The sequence below is a fragment of the Panthera pardus genome, unplaced genomic scaffold (genome assembly GCF_024362965.1).
Source record: "Panthera pardus isolate Hobbes unplaced genomic scaffold, ASM2436296v1 HiC_scaffold_16, whole genome shotgun sequence".
Classification (NCBI taxonomy): Eukaryota; Metazoa; Chordata; class Mammalia; order Carnivora; family Felidae; genus Panthera; species Panthera pardus.
This window is the reverse complement of record NW_026526721.1, coordinates 121,267,531-121,289,924: the sequence shown is the minus strand read 5'-3', so window position 1 is coordinate 121,289,924 and position 22,394 is coordinate 121,267,531. Positions and strand designations below refer to the sequence as shown.

The following is a 22,394-nucleotide window of genomic DNA, read 5'->3' as shown; positions in this document are numbered from 1 at the left end:
GTTATTATGGTGTGAGGAATGGCACTAATTGATAATACGAAGGTATATGTTTGACTAACGCTTGTGTGTTCATTCCTACCCTAAATTATATGGACTTTTTTTCATCATTTCTTTTGACTAATTTTTGAATGCCAAATTAGCACACGTAACTATTTTAGGTACTATTTTTGAGGCAGTCAAACATAACGTAAGTTTTCTCATGTGTTAAGTGAACAGTATGGTTTTATTTGCTTTCTGCAATGATCATGTATTTTGTCTTGTTGATAGTTTTCTTTTTCTGGTGTTTTGAATATGGGAAAGTTATGACCTGGGTTACAATTTAAAAATCATGTTGTTTAAATAAGCATTTCTTCCTCTTGGTGCAGAAAGTGGGTCTGTGAACCCGGGTATGTTTATTAAGTGCTTATGTGTGTTGGGCATTTTTCTACAGTGTCGGGGTGGAGGTGGTATGGAAAGGGTATAAAAAAGCTTAAGACACAGTTCATAGTTTCTCAGAATATGTTTCTTTTAAATGGCGTTAATGCTAACAGCCTCTAATGAAAATCACTCATTTTGTATTTCCAAGTCCTTGATGCTTTTGAATTTGGAAATAGGGAAATTCTGAAATTCCTGATGTTTGAATTGTAGAAGGGAACAAGTAAGGCATGCCTATCTTTAGTTCTGGTTAAAATGTTTACAAGTGGAAAAATTACTTCTCAAATTAAGGCAGTCCGTTAGTGCAACTGGGCAAGAGGGCCAGGACGTGAAGACTTGTGAATGATTAGTTATTTTCTAATCATTTGTTATGTTAGATTAGATTAGTTAGATTAGTTATGTTTCTGCTCTTTGTGCTCTTTTGTAATCGTCCATTTTCTTGCTTCGGCTCAGCCTTTCTTTAATTCTTATTTTATGCTCATTTCACCATGTTCCACCCAGCATTCCCAAGATGGCAGTGTGACAGGAGTGCGCAGGCTCTGGAATGACAGCCTTGGATTTGAATGCTGCTCTGACACCTACCAGCCGTGTGCCCTTGGGCAAGTTCGACTTCTCAGAGCCTGTGTTTCTTCTGTAAAATGGAATTAATTGCTGCTTTGCAATGCTGGTGTGAGAACAGACACCTTGCAGGGAAACCCTTGGCTTAGGGAAGCGTAGTCAGTGTAAACCTTTTAAGCAATAGCACGGAGTCCCGTTACCACATACCATCTTCAGGAACCAGGGCTCTTGGTGTCCCACAGGCTGCCGAGCCTTGTGACCTTTCAACCACTTGTCAGGGAGGAGGCTTTTGAAATATATCTTACATTTATTTGGTTTTGATTAGACTTCTTTGGCCGAGATAGCAACCAGTCTACACTGGGCACATGGCACCTATATCTGGGGGCAATTTTCCTGGGCAGAGCCCCAGTTGACCAGAGCAGATTCTGAAGGAAATTCCGAAGACGGATTAGAGGTTCAGATCCCCAGGCAGAAGAGGGAAAGTTACCTGCAGTCGTGAAAGCCAGGGCTGTCTTCAATATCTGAAGAACCTTTTCTGCAGGAGTCACACCTGTTCTCTGTTGGCCCAGGTGACCATGGGGACACATTCCAGTTAGGCAGAAGGTGGAACAGCCAAAAGGTCAGTGTCATACAGAGGTGGAATGCATAGTGTGCAAATTCTGGAGCATTGCTCTGCAAAGAGGAGAATATTAGGTCATTGGGCCTGATTAAGGTCTCTTAAAGCTTAGAAGTTTCATGAATTTTACCTTTTTGGTTGATCCAGTGCCATGAGTATGTATAACTTTGTCCTTCAGCAAATGTCCTTGAGTTTCCACCACGGGTTAGATCCTGGGCCGGTAGCTTAATCCCTCAAAGGCCACAGGAGCCATTTGTCTACTGGAAGAGAATCATGACAGACACTTGGAATACAGATTGCATTGTGCTAACACAGGTAAGAGGCGATACCATGTAAGGTGAGAGGGGGTAAGAACATGGCTAAAGAGTTAGACTGCCTGGATCAAATCACTGTCCTGCCACTTACGCTAGGTGATCTCAGCCATATCATTTACCCTCTTCATACCTCAGTTTCCTCATCTGTAGAATAGGGATAACGATGGTTCCTATTTCATAGGGTTAGTAAAGGATTAAGTGAGGTCATGTTTATAAAACACCTAGAACAGTGGCTGGCGCATAGTGATTGGTGTAAGTATGTTTGTTAAATAAAATGGATTAGAGATCATTTATGGCAGAGTGATATGGGAGGATAGAGGACGAGAAGCTAATTTAGACTGGGAGTTCAGGGAAGACTCCCCAGCAGAGGTGACCTCCTTGAGGGATGAGTAGACGTTGGCCGTGGAGGAAGGTGAGAAGAGCATTCCTGCAGATGGAGATGGTGTGCAAAGGCAGTGAGAGAGCAGGACCAGTTTAATCACCTGTGTGTAGCTATTAACGTGGACAAAGGCTGGGGCCACCTCCATCCCCACGTGACGTCCTGAAGGCTGTGGGGAGCCACTGAAGGAGGGAACACACCAGCATATTTATGTCTTGGAAGAACCACAGTCTGGGATAGTGTTTGCCAAGTGTGGTCTCCTGAGCACCTTGAGCAGACTGGACCTGGGGACTTGTAAAGAGTACATATTCCAAAAACAAAAAAAAGGGCACAAAATTCCAAATTTTGACAGGAATGGGACCCAGAAATCTACATTTTTGACAAGTTCCCTGGGTGAGTCTAGTGAGCACAAATTTTGGACACTCCCTGTTTGGAGGCTGATGGAAGCACGAAGCCGGGAGGCAACTCAGGCCATTTCGCCTCCATAAAAGTCTGAGGGTGGCACCCTGAAGGTGTTGGCCCAGGGAAGAAGAAGCAAAGCCAAAACAGCAGGTGATGGGTTGGTAGAGTGGGTCACGGCGATGGGAGAAGAGGGAAGACCCCACCAGGACACACGGGAGTCTGCCTGGGGTAGTTCGGTGAATGCCTTATTCACTAATCCATTCATGCGTTCATTCACGTAAACATCTCATCTCCCCCTGGGTTAAGTGTGCCAAAGGCCTATGACATGGCCTGCCCACAACATGGCCTGGGAGGTAACCACGTGGAGCTGATGGCTCCGTGGGACTGAATAAGGCCCAGACAAGTGGACAAGCTGGTCACAGAGCAGGACGGGTAGTTGGGGGGTGTCTCTGAGGTGCATGGAGGTCATTGGAGGTCCCCAAAGGCTGACTGGGTACTACGTACTGCTGGAAAGTGGATTTCAGGATCTGAGCCTAAGAGAGACTCTGTCCAGACCCCCTGCTGGGGCACTCTGTGTTCACTGTTCCTGAAGCCATGACTTGGAGAGACCAGGTCTCCTGGGGGCATGTAGAAGCCACTCCAGACTGACAGTTTTCTTTGGCCCAACCAATGTTTTCACATGTTTGCTTTTATTTATGAATGTTTTAGAACTTAGGCAGTTTCACCTAAACTTCCAGCCCCTCTTTAAAAAAAAAAAAAAAAAAAAAAAAAAACACTTTCCAGCAAGCTGAGACCCATGGTCCCTTGCAACGAGAGTAGCTGGAGCAAGCAGCGAGGTAGGGGCCGCTCCCTGTGGGGGTGTGCAAGCTCTTCCTTTCTCCACAGTCTCCACTTGCTAAGCCATGTCACCTTGGAGTTTGTGCCCTGTCACACAGGTAGAGGAAAGAGAGGACAGGGCAAAGATGAAATCTGGGCAGACAGAGGAAGGGAAGCCATGAAGGAGACAGAATGGCAGCAGATGGGGCACTTGGGTGGCTCAGTCGGTTGAGCATCCAACTTCGGCTTGGGTCACAATCTCGCGGTTTTTGAATTCGAGCCCCGTGTCAGGCTCTGTGCTGATAGCTCAGAGCCTGGAGCCTGTTTCAGATTCTGTGTCTCCCTCTCTCTCTCTGCCCCTCCCCCACTCATGTTTGCTCATGCTTTCTCTCTCTCTCTCTCTCTCTCTCTGTCAAAAAAAATAAATAAACATTAAAAAAAATTAAAAACAAAAAAAAGAACAGCAGCAGAGAGGTGGGGTTCCAAAGCCAAGGGAAACAGGTGGGCAGATGAGGAGCCTCAGCTTAATCACGTGTGTGTGCGCGCGTGCGCACAGTAGGCACCCCAGCCGAACCGGCTTAGTGTGTGAGTCATTTGTGTGTACGTAGTAGGAGTGGTGGTGTGTACGTGTGTCTTCAGTAGTTTCCCAGGTAGCTCTCTTCCAGCAGGGTCACCATTTTCCCACAGCCTGCAGTCCTCACACCCCCTCCCCTTTTATATGCTACTTTGGATCGATCGTCCTCTGGGAAATGGAATAACCAAGTTTGCTGGAACCGTGTGTAAATTAAAAGAAAATTGCCTCTGAGGAGGAGAGTGAGGAGCCCCCGACAGGTGCCTGGGTATTGTGACATTCGCCTTGATTATTCACACCCCAGCCTCAGCCTGCTCTTTGTAGTTGACTGTTGACATTCACAGCTCCCGCTTTTTTGCACGCACCCTTGAAGGTCTGGGGTAGATGGTGGTAGGGATTTTGCTGAGGCACAAATTTGGATAATAATAGCTGGGAGTGAGCTCCTGGCTGCTGAGCAGGCTTGGCCCTGCCAGCCGACTGGGGGCCTTGTGGTTCCCTACCCTTCATCCTGAGTCCATTTTATGGAGGAAAGCGTGTGCCCCAGTGGTGTGTGTGAACTGGGGATTCATGAAGATTTTAGTGTTTTCATGACAAAGATTTGAGGATGCCAAGGGCCTTAGGTGCTATGTACTCTATTTTAAAAGCCACAGTAAGGTTCCTCCTAGGATTTTATTTTGGTGAGTTGGAGTCAAAAAGAATGAGGAGTTAAATATGAGGGTTTGCGTTTTTATCCTAAGTTCTGTTCCTAATATCCCAATCTCGACATTATCACTAAAGTTTTACATGTAGTATTTTTAAAATTTCAATCCTTTTCTTGGAGACTTGTTTTCTGTTTGATTTCTAAGAGGTTTAATTTTGTTTTTTCTCGGAATGATTCATATCCAACTACCACATAGAATGAGTTTCCCTTCCTGTCAATACTGTTGAATTGACACACACATGTATTCCCATATAAAATACCATATGTACTTTTAGTTAATATATTATGGACAACCTTCCAAGTGATTACAGATGGGTGTATATGTAATCATGGTGTAATGGCTGCAGGAGTATTTACCATTGGACACTTCTGCTGCCTTCCCCCTGTGTCTGTTATAAGCAATGCTTTCATAAACATCTTGGAATGCACATTTCCATCCTCTCACCTAATTATTCTTTTTTTAAAATTTTTTTAAGTTTACTTATTTATTTTGAGAGAGAGAGCAAGCAGGGGAGGGGCAGAGAGGGAGAGAGAGAATCCCAAGCAGGCTCCATGCTTTCAGCACAGAGCCCTACGTGGGGCTCAAACTGAACCGCGAGATCATGATTTGAGTCGGACTCTTAACTGACTGAGCCGCCCAGGTGCCTCTTGCCTAATTATTTTTAAGAGAAATTCTCTAAGATCAGAAACTAGGAAGGAAGGAGAGAAGGAAGGGAGGAAGAAATGAAAGAGGAAGGGAGGGAGGAAGGGGAAAGAAAGAGAGAAACAACGCCCCCACTCTGGAAATGCCCCCCCACACATTAAATATGTCTATTTTTAGCTCATGGAAGGGCCTGCTATGGGATACTCTCACCCCTCCTCCAGTGTAACTACCACGTGAACATGTTCATCGCATAAGACATGTGACGAAAGTGGATTTGGCACACTTAATTTTGACACTTACCTACAGAATTTTTTCACCCACAAGGAAGGGAATCTCATTTTAGAGAAGAGGAGACTATCAGGGCTAGCCAGTAAGACTAGAAAACGTTAGCCAAAGTAGCCAGTGAACTTCGGAGCATATCCGAATATGCCAGGACTGTGTGAGGAGAGGAACAAAATAGGAGAGGAAAGCTGCAGGGTGTTTACATTGGAGTAACCGCTGGATGGAGGGGAGCCAAGGACACAGTGCAAGTTTGCCCAGGTGGAGTTTACTCCAACTGCACTGATGAACTTGGGCCCTGCTCCCTGTTGCCTTGGCAACAGGGCACCTGCCCCAAGCTGATGACATTAAAAACCCCCAAAACTCAAGAAAGTCCACAGTGGCATGAGATAAGTCATAATCAGAGGTGGAGCCCTGTGATCTTGACGGCAGCTCTGCCCCAGGGGAAGGGGAGGCTGGGTGGTTTAAGAAACTACCAGGAATGAAGTCTTGACAGCAGAATCTGAATCTGGCATATGAGGGTGAAGTCAGGCTGCACCCAGGAAGAACTCTCTGACGGTCTCACTGTCCACACACAGTGCCTCACCCGCCTGGCAGAGCCAGGTTGCCCCCCACCCCGGGTGGGAGGGACAGGGAGTCGGCCATGATGTGTGGCCCCTCTCTGATATGTCTGGCTTGGGCTGCAGCATCACGTCTTGCGCCCCACCCCCCGCCGCCTCCCTTCCTGTCTTTCCTGTATCATCTGAGGGGCTGGACCCCACTGCCCAGGGGTCTGCCTCTTGGAGAATCTGGAACCCAGCCAGAGTTCTGCCTCTTCCCAGCCCCAGGTATCCAGCAGAGGAAGGGCTGGCTGGTCATTCCAGGTACCTGAGGGCACAGGTCCCTCCCTTAGCATTGTCTCTCAGTGAGGGGGGCTTCCCCAAAGCTCTCCCTCACCCCTGGACATCTCTTCCTAGTGACCCTTCCCACAGACAGACAACCAGCTGCCTTCCTGCGCAGCTGGTTTGTTGGCCTCATTGGGGTTTAGTTTCCCTCTAAAGGTAGATCTTTGAGACAGAAAACTTACTTGTTCCTCTTGAGGGGAAGAGGAAACAATGTCCTTGGGCCTTAGTGACTCTCACCAGAGCAGGGATAGAAGCATGGATTTAACCTCTGGCAGGACATCCAGCCACACATATGTGCTAAAATGTAGACTGTGGGTTGTTCTAGGTGATTTTCACTTCTGTTTATACCTTAGTGTTGAATGGCTATTTTAGGATGAACACATGTTTATGTGAGTTGTACAGCTCCTTTTGCATTTTGAAAAAAGAAAAATCTCCTGTCAAGGGTGTTGAACTCAGAAACCTGTTTCCAGGCACCTAGGGTTGTTAGCCTGAGTCTGCAGATGTCCACATTGTCTCATTTCAAGGGTCCTTTGAACCCTGTGAACTGCCAGATTCAGAAGCTCGTGTATGCAGTCCTTTCTCAGGGTAGAGGAGCAGTAGCTTTTATCAGATTCTCAAAGGTGAGGCAGAGGGGATTCAGACTGAGAGATGGTTAAGAGTGGCTAATAGTTATTTTCACGGATCTTTCTGGGAGCCTGTCCTTGGATGACTCTCCGATTTCTAGTTTCTGTCACGATTTGGCATCCTTTGTGCTTCTGTCATCTCATCCAAAGGACTCTGTTTGGGCCAAGCCAGTTATCAGTTGCCTCAGAGGAGAGTGAGGTTTCCTGGCCCCTCTGAGAGACCACAGCTGGGCTCACGCTCGGGCCATAGGGGGAACCCAGTCGTTGTGCTCTGGCAGTCCGTGGACTTAGGGTTCAGTTACCCATGTCAGAGGGAGGTCAGGCAAGGAGGAATTAAGAGCTTGGGAACAGTCTATGACAATACCTCTAGCCTGATCTGATGTGAGTCCCAACCCCATGAGCTACACCTGCTGTGGTTTACCGGCTCCCTGAATGGGACCAGGCTTATCACTGGGACAAAAGCACTTACTAGATTCCTACCTAACGGTGGTTCACCATGAGACAACAAGAATGAGGAATGAAGAATGGTTAAGAATGAGGAGAACAGGAAAGGTTGGTTATATTGCAGCCCAAACTGGATAGGTCAGAAAGGACAGATTTCAGCTATTTGATCAATCTTGTCCATGTAAAATCCAGTCTCTCAAAGTAAATGTGGACTTGATTTTCACCTTGCTTGATTTCTACTCCTGCCTTTAAAAGTAAATGGCCAAAGGCAGATAACCGAACTGGTCTTTGGTTGTGGTTCTGTCTTATATTTGAGAATTACATATAGATATTTATATATTCAGTGCTGGGTAGAGGCACAATGGGCCTTTAGGACAATTTAGTGGATTGGGGAGCACTGAGGGAATTGTGGAAATTGCCTGTGGAGCAAATCATTATTTTCTGGCAGGCCAGTGAAGGAGAGAGAATTCAAGAGCCTTTGGATGATTGGGGAGTACAAGGACCAGGGGTATTTTAGCTTGTAAGAAGGTACCACCTTGGGGGCATATGGCTGGCTCAGTTGGTAGAGCATGCGATTCATGATGTTGGGGTCATGAGTTTGAGCCTCACTTTGGGCATGGAGCTTACTTTAAAAAAAAAAAAAGGTGTCATCTTGGATATGCTGGATGTATTTAAAGGAGTCAGAAAAGCTCCTAAAATTGAGTAGTCGAGAGGAGAAGGGAGACTGGTTCATTGTGCTTCTGTGAAAGGTGTGGACACAGAGGGTCTGTATCGCTTCCAGATCCTGAGTTAAAGAGAGCACCTTTTAAGAGCCTGGAAGTAGCCAGAATAATCATTTCAAGGGGCCAGACATGCAAATAACATTTCTTATCCCTTGCCACACTGCAGGCACTATATGGTGTTCCACAGGCGAGGTCTTCGGTCATCCGTGCCACCACTGTGGTAGGGATGCCATTATCTTAATTTTACAGGTGAGGGGAATAAAACATAGTGAGGCAGGAACATTTGCCCAAAGTCACGCGGCTAGGAAGTAACAAAATTGGGACTTGAACCCAGGTTTGTGACTCAGTGGCCCCCAGTCCCGTACCACCTGTCTGCAGTCAGAACCATGGGCAGCAAGGGTGACTGAGGACAGACTTCAGTGGCCCTGGAAAGGAGGAGCCCCACAAAAGAGGTGACTGCAGTCCCCCAGGGAGATGACCAGCCCAGGGCTGATGGTGAGGCAGGCCCTGGAGCTAGGAGGGTAAAAAGGAGATGGAGGGGCCACTCTTTTGGCCCGATGAGGTTCTCTGCCGCTGCAGTCCGTGGTGTAACTCAGGCAGCTGAGCCACTGGTGGAGAGGTGAGCCAGCACTTCAGCCCTGCTGTGCTTCAGTCCACGCGGACACCTCTGGGTCTGTGACACCTGGGCCTTGGACCTTCCAGGTGCCCGTGTAACGAGAGGAAGAGCTGACAAATAAATGACACAAGCACAGGGACAGTAGGGGACATCTTACAGCCCAGGGCCTAGGGTAGGGATGGCAGGAGGCCACCTGAGTCCTTGTGAAACTGCTCCTTTCATGTGAGGAAGCCTTTCTTTCCTGGACAGGGCCCTTATTGGCACAGTTGGCTAGACTCAGGTCCCTATCCCTGGACCCCAGTCAGCTTGGCAAGGGCGGAGCCCTGGAGGAGCAGCATGACAGCCCCCCATCAGGCCACAGGGTTGGCATGGGGGGAGGTGCCACTCCACAGAAGGGAGGGACAGGAGGTGATCTGGGTCAGGAACACAGGTGCGGAGGGGAGGCACAGTACTCAGTCAAGTCAGATTTGAAGCACCTGTAAAGGGCTTGCATACAGGGGGTTAAGGCCAGACCTTGTGGGAAAAGGCCAAGTGTACAGGTAGATTTTTATTCTCTGCCCTGGGCCAGAGCCCTGATATGGGGAGATGAGCTAGAGACCATGGGCATTGGCTTGGTGCCCTCAAGGAAGGACACTAGCCTGTCCGTATGGAAGTCAGAGTGACTCCCAGGTAATGAGCTGGCAGCAGACATCTGTCTGTGAGACTACCTGCTGATCCTGTGGATCACTGAAGTTGTCAAAGTAACTGAAGCGGCCTGAGGCCCAAGGCCAGACAGGGGCTTACAGCCTAGAGGCCTGTGCTGGTAAGTAATGATCTGATCCTGACCCTGGGCCCTTATATCTCTTTTCTCTGCCCAGTGAGACACTTCATCAAAAACAGAGAGCACAGTCCCTGGCTCAGAGCAGTCCTCCAGCTCAGCAAGCCATTTATGGAGGGCCTGCCCTGTGCTGGTCCGATGGGCAGTATTATAAACGGGAAAAAGACATAGCTCTAACTCTCAAGATGTTTGGGGTGGCAGGTTGACAAACTGTGGACAGCCCTGCTTATGGGTACTGTGGTGCGAGCCAAGATGGCAGCAAGAACCAGGTGGGCCCATGGAAGAGGGATGTCAGGGTGGGATTCCTGGAGGGGTGACCCTGGGATCCTTATGGAGTTGGCCAGATTTGGGGGGCAGCGGTGAGATGAGGGTAATTAGATGTAAAGGGGGGAGTGTGGTTGAGAAACACCTGTGGTAGTGGGGACAGCTCTGAGCAGTTCAGGACAGTGAGAACCAGGTTAGGGGCGAGTATGCAGGAGGGTGGATCTGGAGGAGATGTCTCACCCCAGGCTTCTGTGCATCAGAACCTCCCCAACACGTCTAGTGTGTGGAGGACCCGTCAAAGGGCCCCATGTGGCCTGGCCCTGCATTCTGATGATTCAGGAAGGTGTAAACAGCATAGGGTGCTATCAGAAGCTAGTGAGTGAGGTTGACAGGCCCAGATGTCAGAGGAAGAAGCAGCAGATACAGTCTTTCTGGATGGAAGGTCTGTGATTTTTACCCAGTCTTTCAAACCACTGCTTCCCGGGGTTATGAATGAGTCATTTGAACCCAGCTACTATGGTTCCTTCTTATTCCATGGGCTGCTTAGTAAAAATACCACAAACGGGGTAGCTTTTAAACAACAGAAATGTATTACTTTCAGTTCTGGAGACTGGGAAGTCCAAGACCAAAGCACCAGCAGATTCAGCGTCTGTCAAGACCCGCCTCTTAGAAGGCATCTTTTCTCTGCAATCTCATACGGTAGAGGGGCAGGGTCGGGGTTACTCTTTGGGGTCTCATTTATAAGGATGCTAATCCCATTTGACCTAATCATCTCCCAGAGGCCTCACCTCTAGATATCATCACACTGGGGGTTAGGATTTCAACATGCAAATTTTAAGGGGACACAGACATTCAGTATATAGCAGTTCCCAAGTGGTAGCCCCCATAGGCCTTACCCTATGTGCTTACAGATAAAGTAGCAAACTGTGGGGACTTTGGGATGCCCAGGGACCAATGGCCCCCAGTCTCTGTGTCACTTCTACCATCATGTGTCCTTAGCTTCACCTGTCTCTGACCCAGACTCCAAGGGAGTGTGCCCACAGGCAGGGTTAAGAAGCCAGAATCTGGCACCGTTCCGTAAAAGATCAGAGTTAAGGATTGAGGGCTGCCGCACGGCCAGAATTGCTGGGTCATTAAGATGCTGCCCTCAGACATATACTTTTCTCATTCGCTTGCTCTGGCACAAATTCCCCCAGAGTAAATTACCTCCAGACATCCGAGCTGTGTGTTAGCAGTTCTGGCCCCTTCCAGGTGCGGGGAAGAACGTTGCTGTAGGACCAAAGAGCTAATTTTGAATTGGGGAAGAGCCAACTCTGTAGCTCTGTGATTGTTGTTTTATTGTTGTTTTAGTACAAGTAATACAAGTAATGAATGAAAATATGCTAATAACTATGCTGATACTATTTTGCTAATAGTGTATCAAGACATTATAGCAGGATACATATATGTCTATACATATCGGATATGTATAACATATGCTTACTGTGAGTATGTGTGTGTGAAATAGATAAAACAATATGGAAATTTATGGAAAAACAAGTAAAAATACTTCTTCACACCCCATACCCCTGTTCCCCAGAAAAAACCACTGCTGTGTTGTCAGGATGTCCTTATAGACATTTTTTATGCACTTACATAATATGCTTGTAGATTCATACATTTATGGTTTTTTTTTTTCTTATCTAGTGACTTGGTTTATTCACTTCACTTCATTTACCTTTGATTCTTTTCCATTCTGTTTAGTCATGGCAGAATATTCCCCAATATGGATGCAGCATTCTGTTCTGTTCATGATGGATATTTAGTTGATTTCCCTTTTTTGTTATTACAAACAGCACTGTGGTGAATTTCCGTGGCCATACCTGTTTGTGATTCGAATTGATACCTCTGTTGAGTAGCTTCCAAGTTGTAGAATAATGGGATCAGGGATAAAGCACATAGAACATTCTGGTGAATGCTGCCAAATTCTTCCAAAGGTTCCAGTTTCCACTGCCACCTGCAGCACGTGGAAGGCAGCTTCACACCCGTGCGGGTACTGACAGGATTATTAAAACGTGATATTCTAGTCTGTTGGCAGGGTGTCACATCCTGTTGTTTTATTTTGTATTTAAGTATGAATAATGTTGAACATCTTTTCATATGCTTATTGCCATTGGTATTTATTTTTCTGTACTTGGCCCGCTTATATCCCTTGCTGATTTTATGGTTGCAGGAGCTCGTATGCATTTTGGATATTAATAATTTGTCTGTTAGGCATGTTGCATATATGTTCCTTTCCTTTTGTTTATAACATCGGTTTGCCAAAGGGAAGTCTAAAGTATTTATTTAGAAGAATTTGTAGGGGCTCCTGGGTGGCTCAGTCCTTTCCGCATCCGACTTCAGCTCAGGTCATGATCTTGCAGTTCATGAGTTCATGAGTTTGAGCCCCACATCAGGCTCTGTGCTGACAGCTCAAAGCCTGGAGCCTGCCTCGGATTCGGTGTCTCCTCCTCTCTCTGCCCCTCTCCCTCCCCCTCTCCCTTCTTCTCCCCCTCCCTCCCACCCTCTCTCTGTCTCAAAAATAAATAAATTTTAAAAGAAAAAGAATTTTTAGAGTAAATTAGGGAATTTAAATGGATTTAGATTGGTGATTGGGTCCTGTTTTAGCTATTGTTCAAATGTATGTATGTATATTATGGTGGTGATTAATAAACCTTTTAGAAATGGTGCATGGACACACCTATTTCTGTGCATTTTCTCAGTGGGTGGATGCTAAAAATGCCACTATCATTGTATAGAGAGTTCCAGAAAATCTGTGATGCTGCAGAGAGGTTCCCCATACACGGAAAGGTTGGAGACCATTGTCCCAGAAGATGGACTTAATCCGCTTATAAGTAATTCATAAAAGTCTGTTAATCAGGACTCATTTGATTGAAAGTGTCGAAAACCCAACTCAAAATAGCTTAAGCAAGAAGGGTTATGTAAGATGTATATATAACTGGGACCTCTAAGAGAGGTTCTGCCTTCATCCACATCATCCAGGGTCTCAAAGGATGGATATCCTCAGGTCTCCCTCCCTTCCTCCCTCTCCTCTCTCTCTGTCTCTCTCTCAGTCTCTGCATTTGTTGGTCTGCTTGTCTGTACTTAGTATCATTAGCTTCTACAGCAAGCAGAGGCTGTCTGAGGATGGATAGGTGGTTGGGCAGGCCCAGGTTTCCATTCTTAGAGATCATCATACAAAAGAGACCCTTTTCTAGTGTTTGCACAGCATCTCTGCCAAGGAAAAGGAGACGAATTGCCCCATCACTGTCCTCGTTGACTCAGTCACATGTCCACCCCAGCCAAGGGTCAGAGACACTGTGATTGACAGTTCAGCCACAACCAGGAGAGGAAGGAGCAGTTCATCAACAGAAAGGGGGATGCTAGCTGGACAGACTGCAGGACCCATGTATGACCTACAGAAGATTGGTAGGGAGAACCTGGCCTGGAGGCAGAGGAGTGAGCTTGAGATGCGGTTCCATCCACCACATATGCCTTAGGCAGCTGCCTCAGTCTCCCCCTGGGCTCTAGGCTCTCTTCTCTATAAAGTGGACTTGTGAGGATTAATGAGTGATGTCTGGATCAGGCTCTTGGGAACCTCGAAGTGCAAAGCAGGTGATATCAAATGAGATCTGTCAGACAACACATCTCGCACTTCGTAGGCACTCCATAGGTGATGGTTTTCCTCCCTGGTATTTCCTAGAATTCAAAGGGTGTTAGGAATGAAGCATTCAGTTTGCATGTTCTTCCTTTACCACCGTGAGTGAGGCGCCTTTCTCTGGGGTGGCCCACCCGTGGTTGCACAGGTAATTATTGGTCAGAAAAAGATAATGGCATTAAGAAAGAGGCAGGGCACATTTCCTGATGAGAAGCTGACTTCTTGCTGGACTAAAGTCCACCCTAATGCTGTGGGAGAGCATAGTCGCTCAGTGAAAATCTAGCCACACCCTGGGCCCCTCCAGCCGGCCTGGTCCCTCCTGTGACTGCACGTGCCATGACCTGCCTTGCCTTCCTTGCAGTCCACCTGACCCCGGTCTCCACAGCTAAGAATGGAGTGAGTAGCAAGAGTCGAAAGAGAATCATGCCTGACCCAGTGACCGAGCCTCCCGTGATGGACCCCGTTTACGAAGCTCTTTTGTACTGCAACATCCCCAGTGTGGCTGAGCGCAGCATGGAAGGTAGGTCTGCCTGTGCCGCCTAACTTGGTACCCAGCACCCCTCTGGGAATTAGTTCTTCAAGCAGCATAGCGCCACGGTACGGAGCCAGACGGCCTGGACTCAAATCCTGCGGTTGCCACTAGGTCGTGCCCTTGAATGAGTTCCCAAGTTAGCTTCCTCCTCTGCTGAATGGGGGTAACCAGCAGTACCTACTCACAGGGCTGCCCGAGGCCTGAAGTAACTGTTTTGAACAGCACGTGGCTCAGGATAAGCCCTCTGCAAATGTTTGCCATCATGGTTTTCGGTGAGACACCAGAGATGGAAAGGTGGGCTTGGCGGGCTCTAGGGCATCACCCCCCCAGCTCCCCTCTTTTCCAGTAAGCTCTCTCAGGGCTTAGGAAATCCACAGGATGCTGGATGCTCTGTTGGTGCATTGTAGTAAACGTGCAGGAAACTATGATTTCTGTGTTGAGTTTTGCTTTTTTGAAAGTGTATCAAAGAATGATGTTGAATATTTTTCTCAACAAATCAGTGACCTGATTTGTTTCGTGGAGGTTTAAAGCAGAAGTCATCGTTTCCAGTACTTCTGTGGGCCTCCCCCTAGTCTGTGGATGTGAGGGAGGCCCCACGAATCGACATGCCCCCATTTCACTGGTCTCCAGCCCCCAGCCACACCCCCAGAGGCTCCCCGTTACTTCTGGAGGCCTGAGACATGTATAACCAGCCCTGTCATGTTCCTCCGCCTGCCTTGTGAGCCACCCCCACCCCCCAGCATGGCACCCTCTTACCATGGTCATCCCTCCCCACTTCTGCAGAGTGGAAAGGATCCACACTTCCTGCGCATTAACCAGGACACATGCTCCTCTCCCACAGGTCACGCCCCGCATCATTTTAAGCTGGTCTCCGTGCATGTGTTCATTCGACACGGGGACAGGTACCCGCTGTATGTCATTCCCAAAACGAAGCGACCAGAAATTGACTGCACTCTGCTGGCTAACAGGTAAATTGCACTTTTTCTAAAAGTCATTTTCAAGAATCTGTTCCCTCCGTCTCAGTCACAGTGCTGACTGGAGAATGACACAGGCCAGGAGTAACCTACACTCGCTGAGCACAGACCATTCGCCAGGAGCCTGATCTTTAGAACAATCCTGAGTGTTAATTGCCATTTCAGAGTTGCGAAGGAGGAGGCCCAGAGAAGCAAGGACACCTGTGTAAGGCCACACACAGCAGATAAGTTGAGATTTGGGTCCAGGCCTGTGTGAGGTCTGCTCTCCTCACCTGTGCTCTTCAGTTTGAGGAAAAACTGGGACACAGTGCAGTGAACACTGGGCTGGATGTCCTCAGGCTCAGCTGTTCTCTTTGGGGGCAGCAGGTAAGTCCCTTAGTCTCTGAGCCTCCCCCTCCCGTCTCTGCAATGAGAATGACCGTGCTGACCGTGCAGGGTCTGGGTGAGGAATGAAGTGAAATAACAGAGGGGAATGTGCATTACCAGCTGCAGAGCCATATAAATGTAAGATATACTTCAACCATTTAATTGTTCTTGGGAATAGAGACAGCACGTTCTTGATTGAGAACCCTTAGGGTAAAAAATAATTCAACAGAGAGTGGAAATTTTGAGTATAAAAATAGCACAGCTCTAGGAGTGCCTGGGTGGCTCAGTCAGTTAAGCATCTGACTTCGGCTCAGGTCACAATCTCACAGATCCTGAGTTCGAGCCCCGCATCGGGCTCTGTGCTGACAGCTCAGAGCCTGGAGCCTGCTTTGGATTCTGTGTCTCCCTCTCTCTGTTTCCCTGCCCTCCCCCACTCATGCTCGGTCTCTCTGTCTCTCAAAAGTAAATAAAACATTAAAAAAAAAATGTTTAAATGTTAAAAAAAAGAAAATGGCAGAGCTCTAAAATGAAATGACGAGAGGCACCTGGGCAGCTCAGTCAGTTGCGTGTCCGACTTCAGCTCAGGTCGTAATCTCATGGCTCATGAGTTCGAACCCCACATCAGGCTTACTGCTGTCAGCACGGATCCTGCTTCGGGTCTTCTGTTCCACCACCCCCCCCCCCCCCCGCCCTTTCCCTGCTTTCTCTCTCTCTCTCTCTCTCTCTCTCTCTCTCTCTCAAAAATAAATAAAACATTAAAAAAAATTTTTTTTAATGAAATGACGAGCCAGGCCTCTGCAAATGTGTCTGGGGGCACACCACATGGCTTGAGATTTACTGAACGAGCAGAGGAGATGGAGGGCAGTGCCCAGTGGGGAAGACGTTATTTGGATGGAATGCTTCTGGGTGCCAGCCTGCCTCGGGCAGGGCTGCTCTGGCAGAACCATGGGTTGCTTGTCTGCAGCCAGGCCTGTTCTTTCTAGTGGATGGCGGTGTGGAGCCAGGGGTTTCAGGTTAACTATTTGCGCCTCCAGGCTTCTCACTGTCCAAGATCATGGGGAAGAGGGAGTGAACCATTCGATGTAAACACATCATGAAATACCATATGACTATAGGCTTCCATGCACTTTCTCCTTTCCTGCTGGAGGTCACAAAGCTCACAGCCTGGGCGCTTGTGTCATCTGTTGTGTATTTAGCAAGCATGGGTGCAGGTCCCAGTGTCCCGTGAGTTGGTAGAGCCCCAGGGTTGAGGCTGGCCCCTGTCAGAAGGCCATGCAGTCACTGGCTTTCTTCCCCCAGTCTCTAGCCTTCTGTGCCAACCCTTCCCCTGGGGTCTTCTGTACTGCTCTACCCACCTTTTGGCGGCCCCCCACCCCTGCAAGCCTGTGTACCTGCTGTTTAGCTTGCTTGCCCCGTCCCTGTGTGACCCACTCCTACAGCTCCTCAGGAGCTCCCCTGAGAAGCTGCCTCCTCTGTGAAACCTCTCCTGGTGTGTGAGGACGAGTTTCTGGTTGTATTGGGCACTGCCACTGCCTCACTTAAACTGAGAAGAGGGATGTATAGGAAGGGTCTCAAAGCAAAATATTTAATGACCAGACCTAAACTGGCCTTAGGACGAGGGCAAAGGTAGAGGCCACTTGCTGTGCCGGGTGTTAACCCTTTGGTTTCTGGATTGGGGGATTGGCTGGAGGAATTGGGTGAGGTGCAGGGAGGACAGCTCAGAGAAGGGGCTTTTCTCCACTGGCACAGACTTTGGATATCTGCCCTTTGAACTGCCCAGGAATGGACAGGAAAAGACCTCTGAGTTGGGCAACCTCAGGGCAGCCTCAGGGAGTTTGTGGACAGTTCCACGCTTCTACCCTGGTGACTCCCGGCTTCTGCTCCTCTTTTTCTCTCTGGGCTTCACATTCCCAGATGTGAGAATTTCAGTGGCTTGGCTCAGACCAGGAGTCTGTCCCCAGACCAGTCAGCTAGTGCTGCAGGGTCCCTGAGTACCTCAAGGCTCTGGAGGCTACCCTCGCTGTTCCTGGAGAAGGTACCCATTGGGCATAGCCCCCTGGCAGTGGGCAGGGCCTCCCCTTTGCACCTACATGCTTCGCAGCCTGTCTTCCGGCATGATTATCTGTGCCCTTCCCACATCACTGGCTCCTTAAGGGCATTGGGTCTTGCTCCTTCCTGTATCATTGGTGCCCAGTCTGAGCCTGGCATAAAGTAGGTGGACTAGGTTGGTTGCTGAGTGAATTCAGGACCTTGGTGAGAATCACAAGTCATAATTGCTAATCAAGTGCCTCAATTGATTTCAGCCTCTGCCCTGGAATCCTCTGAGGACTTTGTGACCTTTTGGTTGTAGGGAAAATCACTTCACCTCTGTGAGCCTCAGTATTCTGTCCTGGCACATGGGGACAATAGTCCATCCCTTGAATAGTCCATCCTCATGAAGTCTGACTAAGGGGACGGACTAAGCACTGAGCTGGTCATACTGAGAGGTTTACAAACGATGATGTTTCATTTACTGCAGCAGCCTGCAGGCCTTCTGGGGCCCGGCCTCTTTCCCACTCTGAGTGGTCATGGTCATGAGGCCAGGGCAGGTCCCAAGGTCCCTCATTCTGTCATAGCCAGGACAGGGCCCTCTGACAGGCCATTTCTGGAGCTCCCATTTGAGAGACGCTATTCTGGGGACCAGCTGCCCTGGCTGCTTCTGCCCTCATTTTCTCTGGCCTTGATCTTTTGGCCTACTTTTATTGAACATTCTGTATCTTTAAGAGCTGCTTTAAGTCTTTTGTGGAAAGAGGGTGGAGTATGCATGTTTAATTAAATAATGTCATTTCATTAATTCTACTTTTAAAAACATGAAGTTGACTTGTCATTATAAATACCCACTTGGGGAGCCTGGGTGGCTCTGTCAGTTGAGCATCCGACTGGCTCAGGTCATGATCTCACGGTTTGTGAGTTCGAGCCTCGCATCAGGCTGGCTGCTATCAGCCTATCAGCACAGGGTCCACTTTGGATCGTCTGTCCTCCTCTCTCTCTGCCCCTCCCCCGTTCACACTCTTTCCTTCTCTCTCTCTCTCTCTCTCTCAAAAAATAAATACAATATTTAAAAAAATTATAAATACCCACTTAGAGTAAGAGTGAGCAGGACTCCCAGTGACAGAGACCCACTTTGAGCCTCTGAATCCCCTGAGACTGTGGGGTCTGGGTCACCAGTTGTGCCTGTGCCTTCCCAGGTGCTAGTTCAGCTTCAAGAATCATTAATTTTTATGGCATCTTAAAGGTGGTGGATCCTGGACTGTGTCTGCTACTTCAGTCTAGTGACAGGGTTTATCGGGGCCAGCAGGCAGGCTTGCAGTGAGCTGAGTAATCAGTGCCAGTGTCGGTGCAAGGGAGCAGCCCCGTGTTTCCCTTCACGGTGACACATTCCATGGCTCTCCCGAGTCTTTGTAGTGGAAGCTGCCTCTTCACGAATGCCCTGTGCCTCATGACAAAGGTGCTGTTGTAACCCTCATAGGACAAGATTTAGCCAGCAATAAGGTTGTTAGCCATACATGTGCCATGTGTATTAAATGCTTTTTTTCTGCACTGAAGAATATGAATCAGATACTGTTTTCTATATTCAAGGAAGAAAAGAATATTCAATTCAACCAGTATTCAACACGTTATTTTATTATTTTTTTAAATTGTATTTATTTATTTTGAGAGACAGAGAGAGTGCACGCAGGGGAGGAGCAGAGAAAGAGAGGGAGAGAGAATCACAAGCAGGCTGCATGCTGTCAGTGCAGAGCCCGACCTGGGACTCGATCCCCAAAACCGTGAGATCGTGACCTGAGCTGAAACCAAGGGTCAGATGCTTAACCGATGGAGCCACCCAGGTGCCCCATTACATTTTATTTGAAAACATGTATTATGTGTCAGGTACCATGTCATGTAACAGGAGGTGACATGTGGGCAGGCACCTAAATAAGATGAAGGAGCCAGCCCTGTGCAGATCTGGGGGAATGGTGTTCCAGAAAGACAGAACAGCAAGTGCAAAGAGCCTGAGGCTGGAGGGGCTGCACATGTAGGAGAACAGTAAGACCAGTTATGTGGCTGGACTGGAAGACTAATGGGAGAGCGGGCTTCTAAAGATTCATGGAAGAGAGGCTGCTCCTGCCCCAGGGGGCCCACTCCCCTCTGAGAGACAGATCTGATGCCTAGCACATGGTGAGCCCTCGGGGAATGGTGGCCAGCATGAATGGTGACAGCAACGGCAAAGGTATTAGAGACAAAGAGGAAAACGTAGAAGCAGAAGTAGTTTTGGAACCATATTTAGGGGCACGAACCACAAGAGGGCAGCCTGACCCAGCTTGCGGCAGAGGGAGAGGTGGGATGCCAGGTCAGGGAAGGCCACCAAGAGAAAGGGACCTCAAGGGTGTGCAGGAACAAGTCAGGTGGCAGATGATGATAAATGATACCTGGGGCGGTGAAACCTGTGCAAAGGTGGGGGGAGGTGGACAGCTCAGCCCACAGGCTGGAGTGGAGAGGTAGCGAAGGACTAGGTTATCTGACACTTTGAATGCCCAGCTAAGGATTGTGGACACCAGGCACGAAGGCAGTGGGATGTGGGAGCCTTGGGAAATGGAGGGATGAAATTATGAAGATCTCTGACCGCCATGATGTGGAGGATGGATTAGACGCCGGCAGTGATGTTTACGTTCCTGTGGGGACAGCGATCCAAAAGAAAGATTTCCCGCAGAGTCCGAGCCGGAGTCCTTAAAATGACCTACAAGGCCTCTTGTGCTCTTCCTCATCCCCTTGCCCTGCTTTGCCCTCCGCTGTGGCTCTCCTCACCCTCACTCAGCCTCAGCCACACTGTCCCTAGCTCTCCTTCCCACTGACTGTGTCCTCTCTGCAGATAGCTGTTCCCCGGTGGCTTTATGGCTGGCCAGTTCCCTCACCTCCCACAAGCCTTTGCTTAAATGTCACCTTCTCAGTAAGACCACTCAGAAGACTTCACTTACAATTACAATGCACTTCTTCCACCCAAGTCTACTGGGTCCCCTTTTTCCCTGCTCAACGCATCAATGCTTCATAGCATCCGTTACCTTCTAATGTGCATGCATGCATACATGCACGCACGCGTAAACACACACACTCTCTCTCTTTCTAGTGTTCATTGTATGTCGTCTGTTTCTCCAGGCTCCTAAGCTCCCTGAGGGCAGTGTTCAATGCCGCTATATCCCAAGTGCCCAAGACAGTGCCTGGCACATGGGAGGAGCACGATTAAGTATTTGTTGAATGAATAAATGATAGAGGCTGAAACTCAGGGAGTGGCAGCAGAGTTGGAGAGAAGTCTTGGATCTGAGAGAAGGGCACCAGGTGGGGTCGGTAGGACTTAGTGACAGGTTGGATGGGGGTGAGACAGAGAGAGGATGGTGCCCAGATTTCTGATGGGGTGTCTGGCTCGTGGTGGTGCCCCTCTCTGGAATAGAAAATGCAGAAGGAGGAGGAGTGGGAGGTAAGTTATGAGGACAGGTCTCAGTGCTAAGTTTGAGCTGTCATCAGGCATCCAAGTGATCATTTCTAGAAGGTGTGTAGGTGTGGACTCAGGGGCATTGTCTTGCTGGAAGGTAGAGGTTCATTTGAGAGTTCACATGTTGATGGCAGCTGAAGCCGTGAGCTTGACTGGTATCACAGAGCCTATGGAGTGAGGGAAAGCCAAAAACAGTCCTGGGAAACGCCAACCTGTAACATAGCACAGAGAGAAAGGAGGATCCCGGGAGGAGGTGGTGACTGCAAACACAGTAGTGATGTTAGGAGAGCTAAGAAAGGAGAGAGTTTTAGGAAAGGGTGAGGGGTGAGTAATCACGTCAGTTAATGCACAAAGTTCCAGAAAGGCAGACTGAGAAAAGTATATTGAGTTTATCCTTGTAGAATTTCATTTCATTAATAATATAAATTCCTTTGCATAAATTGTAAAAATCTGTAGTATGAACTCACTCCAGTTTCTAGCCACGTAAACGTTCTTGAATTGTTTTCTGATAACAGTATCACTGGTATTAAACCTGTTCTCTGTTTGTCTTACTGTTCTGTGCAGGACTAAGAAATTGCTCAGATTATAGCTAAAGCACAATAAATTTTCCCATGGGTGTGTAGATTAGCCTCAGGGTTCTGTCTCGAGCTTTGTGGCATAGAGAGAAGTGAATAATGCATATAAAAATGTAAACAACTATTCTGGACGTGAACAGTTTGAAGCCTTAAGATAGTAACTCTTTTAATTCTTCCAGTTTTCAATATGAAAGCTGATTTCCAATGAGGCTACAATGACATGAGTTTTTCCCGAAGAAAAATTCATCGTCACAAATATCATCATTTCTATGTTAGTCAGAGTAAGGCTAGCCTTTTGTAACAAAGAGACTGAAGAATGCATTGCCTCAAATAACAAAGAGGTTTATCTTTTCCTTCTGTGAAGGTCTGAGATGAGTGAACCGGGTCATAGGACGGGACTCCACTTGGTCATTTAGGGCCCCAGGTTCCTTCCAGGTCATTGCCCCCATCGTGCCCTAGGGATGTCTACATGATTGAACTAGGACTGCTGCCATGTCTAAATAGTGGCCCGTGGGAAGGAAAAGAGTGTGAAGGGGCACCCCATGATCTGAAAACCTAAACCCAAAAGTGGGATACATCCTTCCATTCCATTGGTGAAGAATACCATGTGGCTCTACCTAACCACCAGGGCCTCAGACATGGGATCTAACCAAGTTCCCAAGAAGAGGAGAACAGATTTTAGTGTACAACTGTTAAAAGA

At 48.1% G+C, this 22,394-nt stretch overlaps 1 protein-coding gene across 4 annotated transcripts in view; it reads left to right on the top strand.

Moving 5' to 3' along the window:
* PXYLP1 (2-phosphoxylose phosphatase 1) overlaps positions 1-22,394 on the top strand; it is a 72,396-nt gene that overhangs the window by 38,871 nt on the left and 11,131 nt on the right. For 3 of the 4 annotated variants that reach the window (XM_019438074.2, XM_019438081.2, XM_019438090.2), the window contains 2 exons: positions 14,100-14,258; positions 15,112-15,238. In XM_019438074.2, the coding sequence (XP_019293619.1) occupies positions 14,100-14,258; positions 15,112-15,238 (286 nt within the window). Of the gene's footprint in view, positions 1-766; positions 1,904-14,099; positions 14,259-15,111; positions 15,239-22,394 lie in introns of those variants that run through there. The other variant, XM_019438096.2, reaches the window with a different exon arrangement.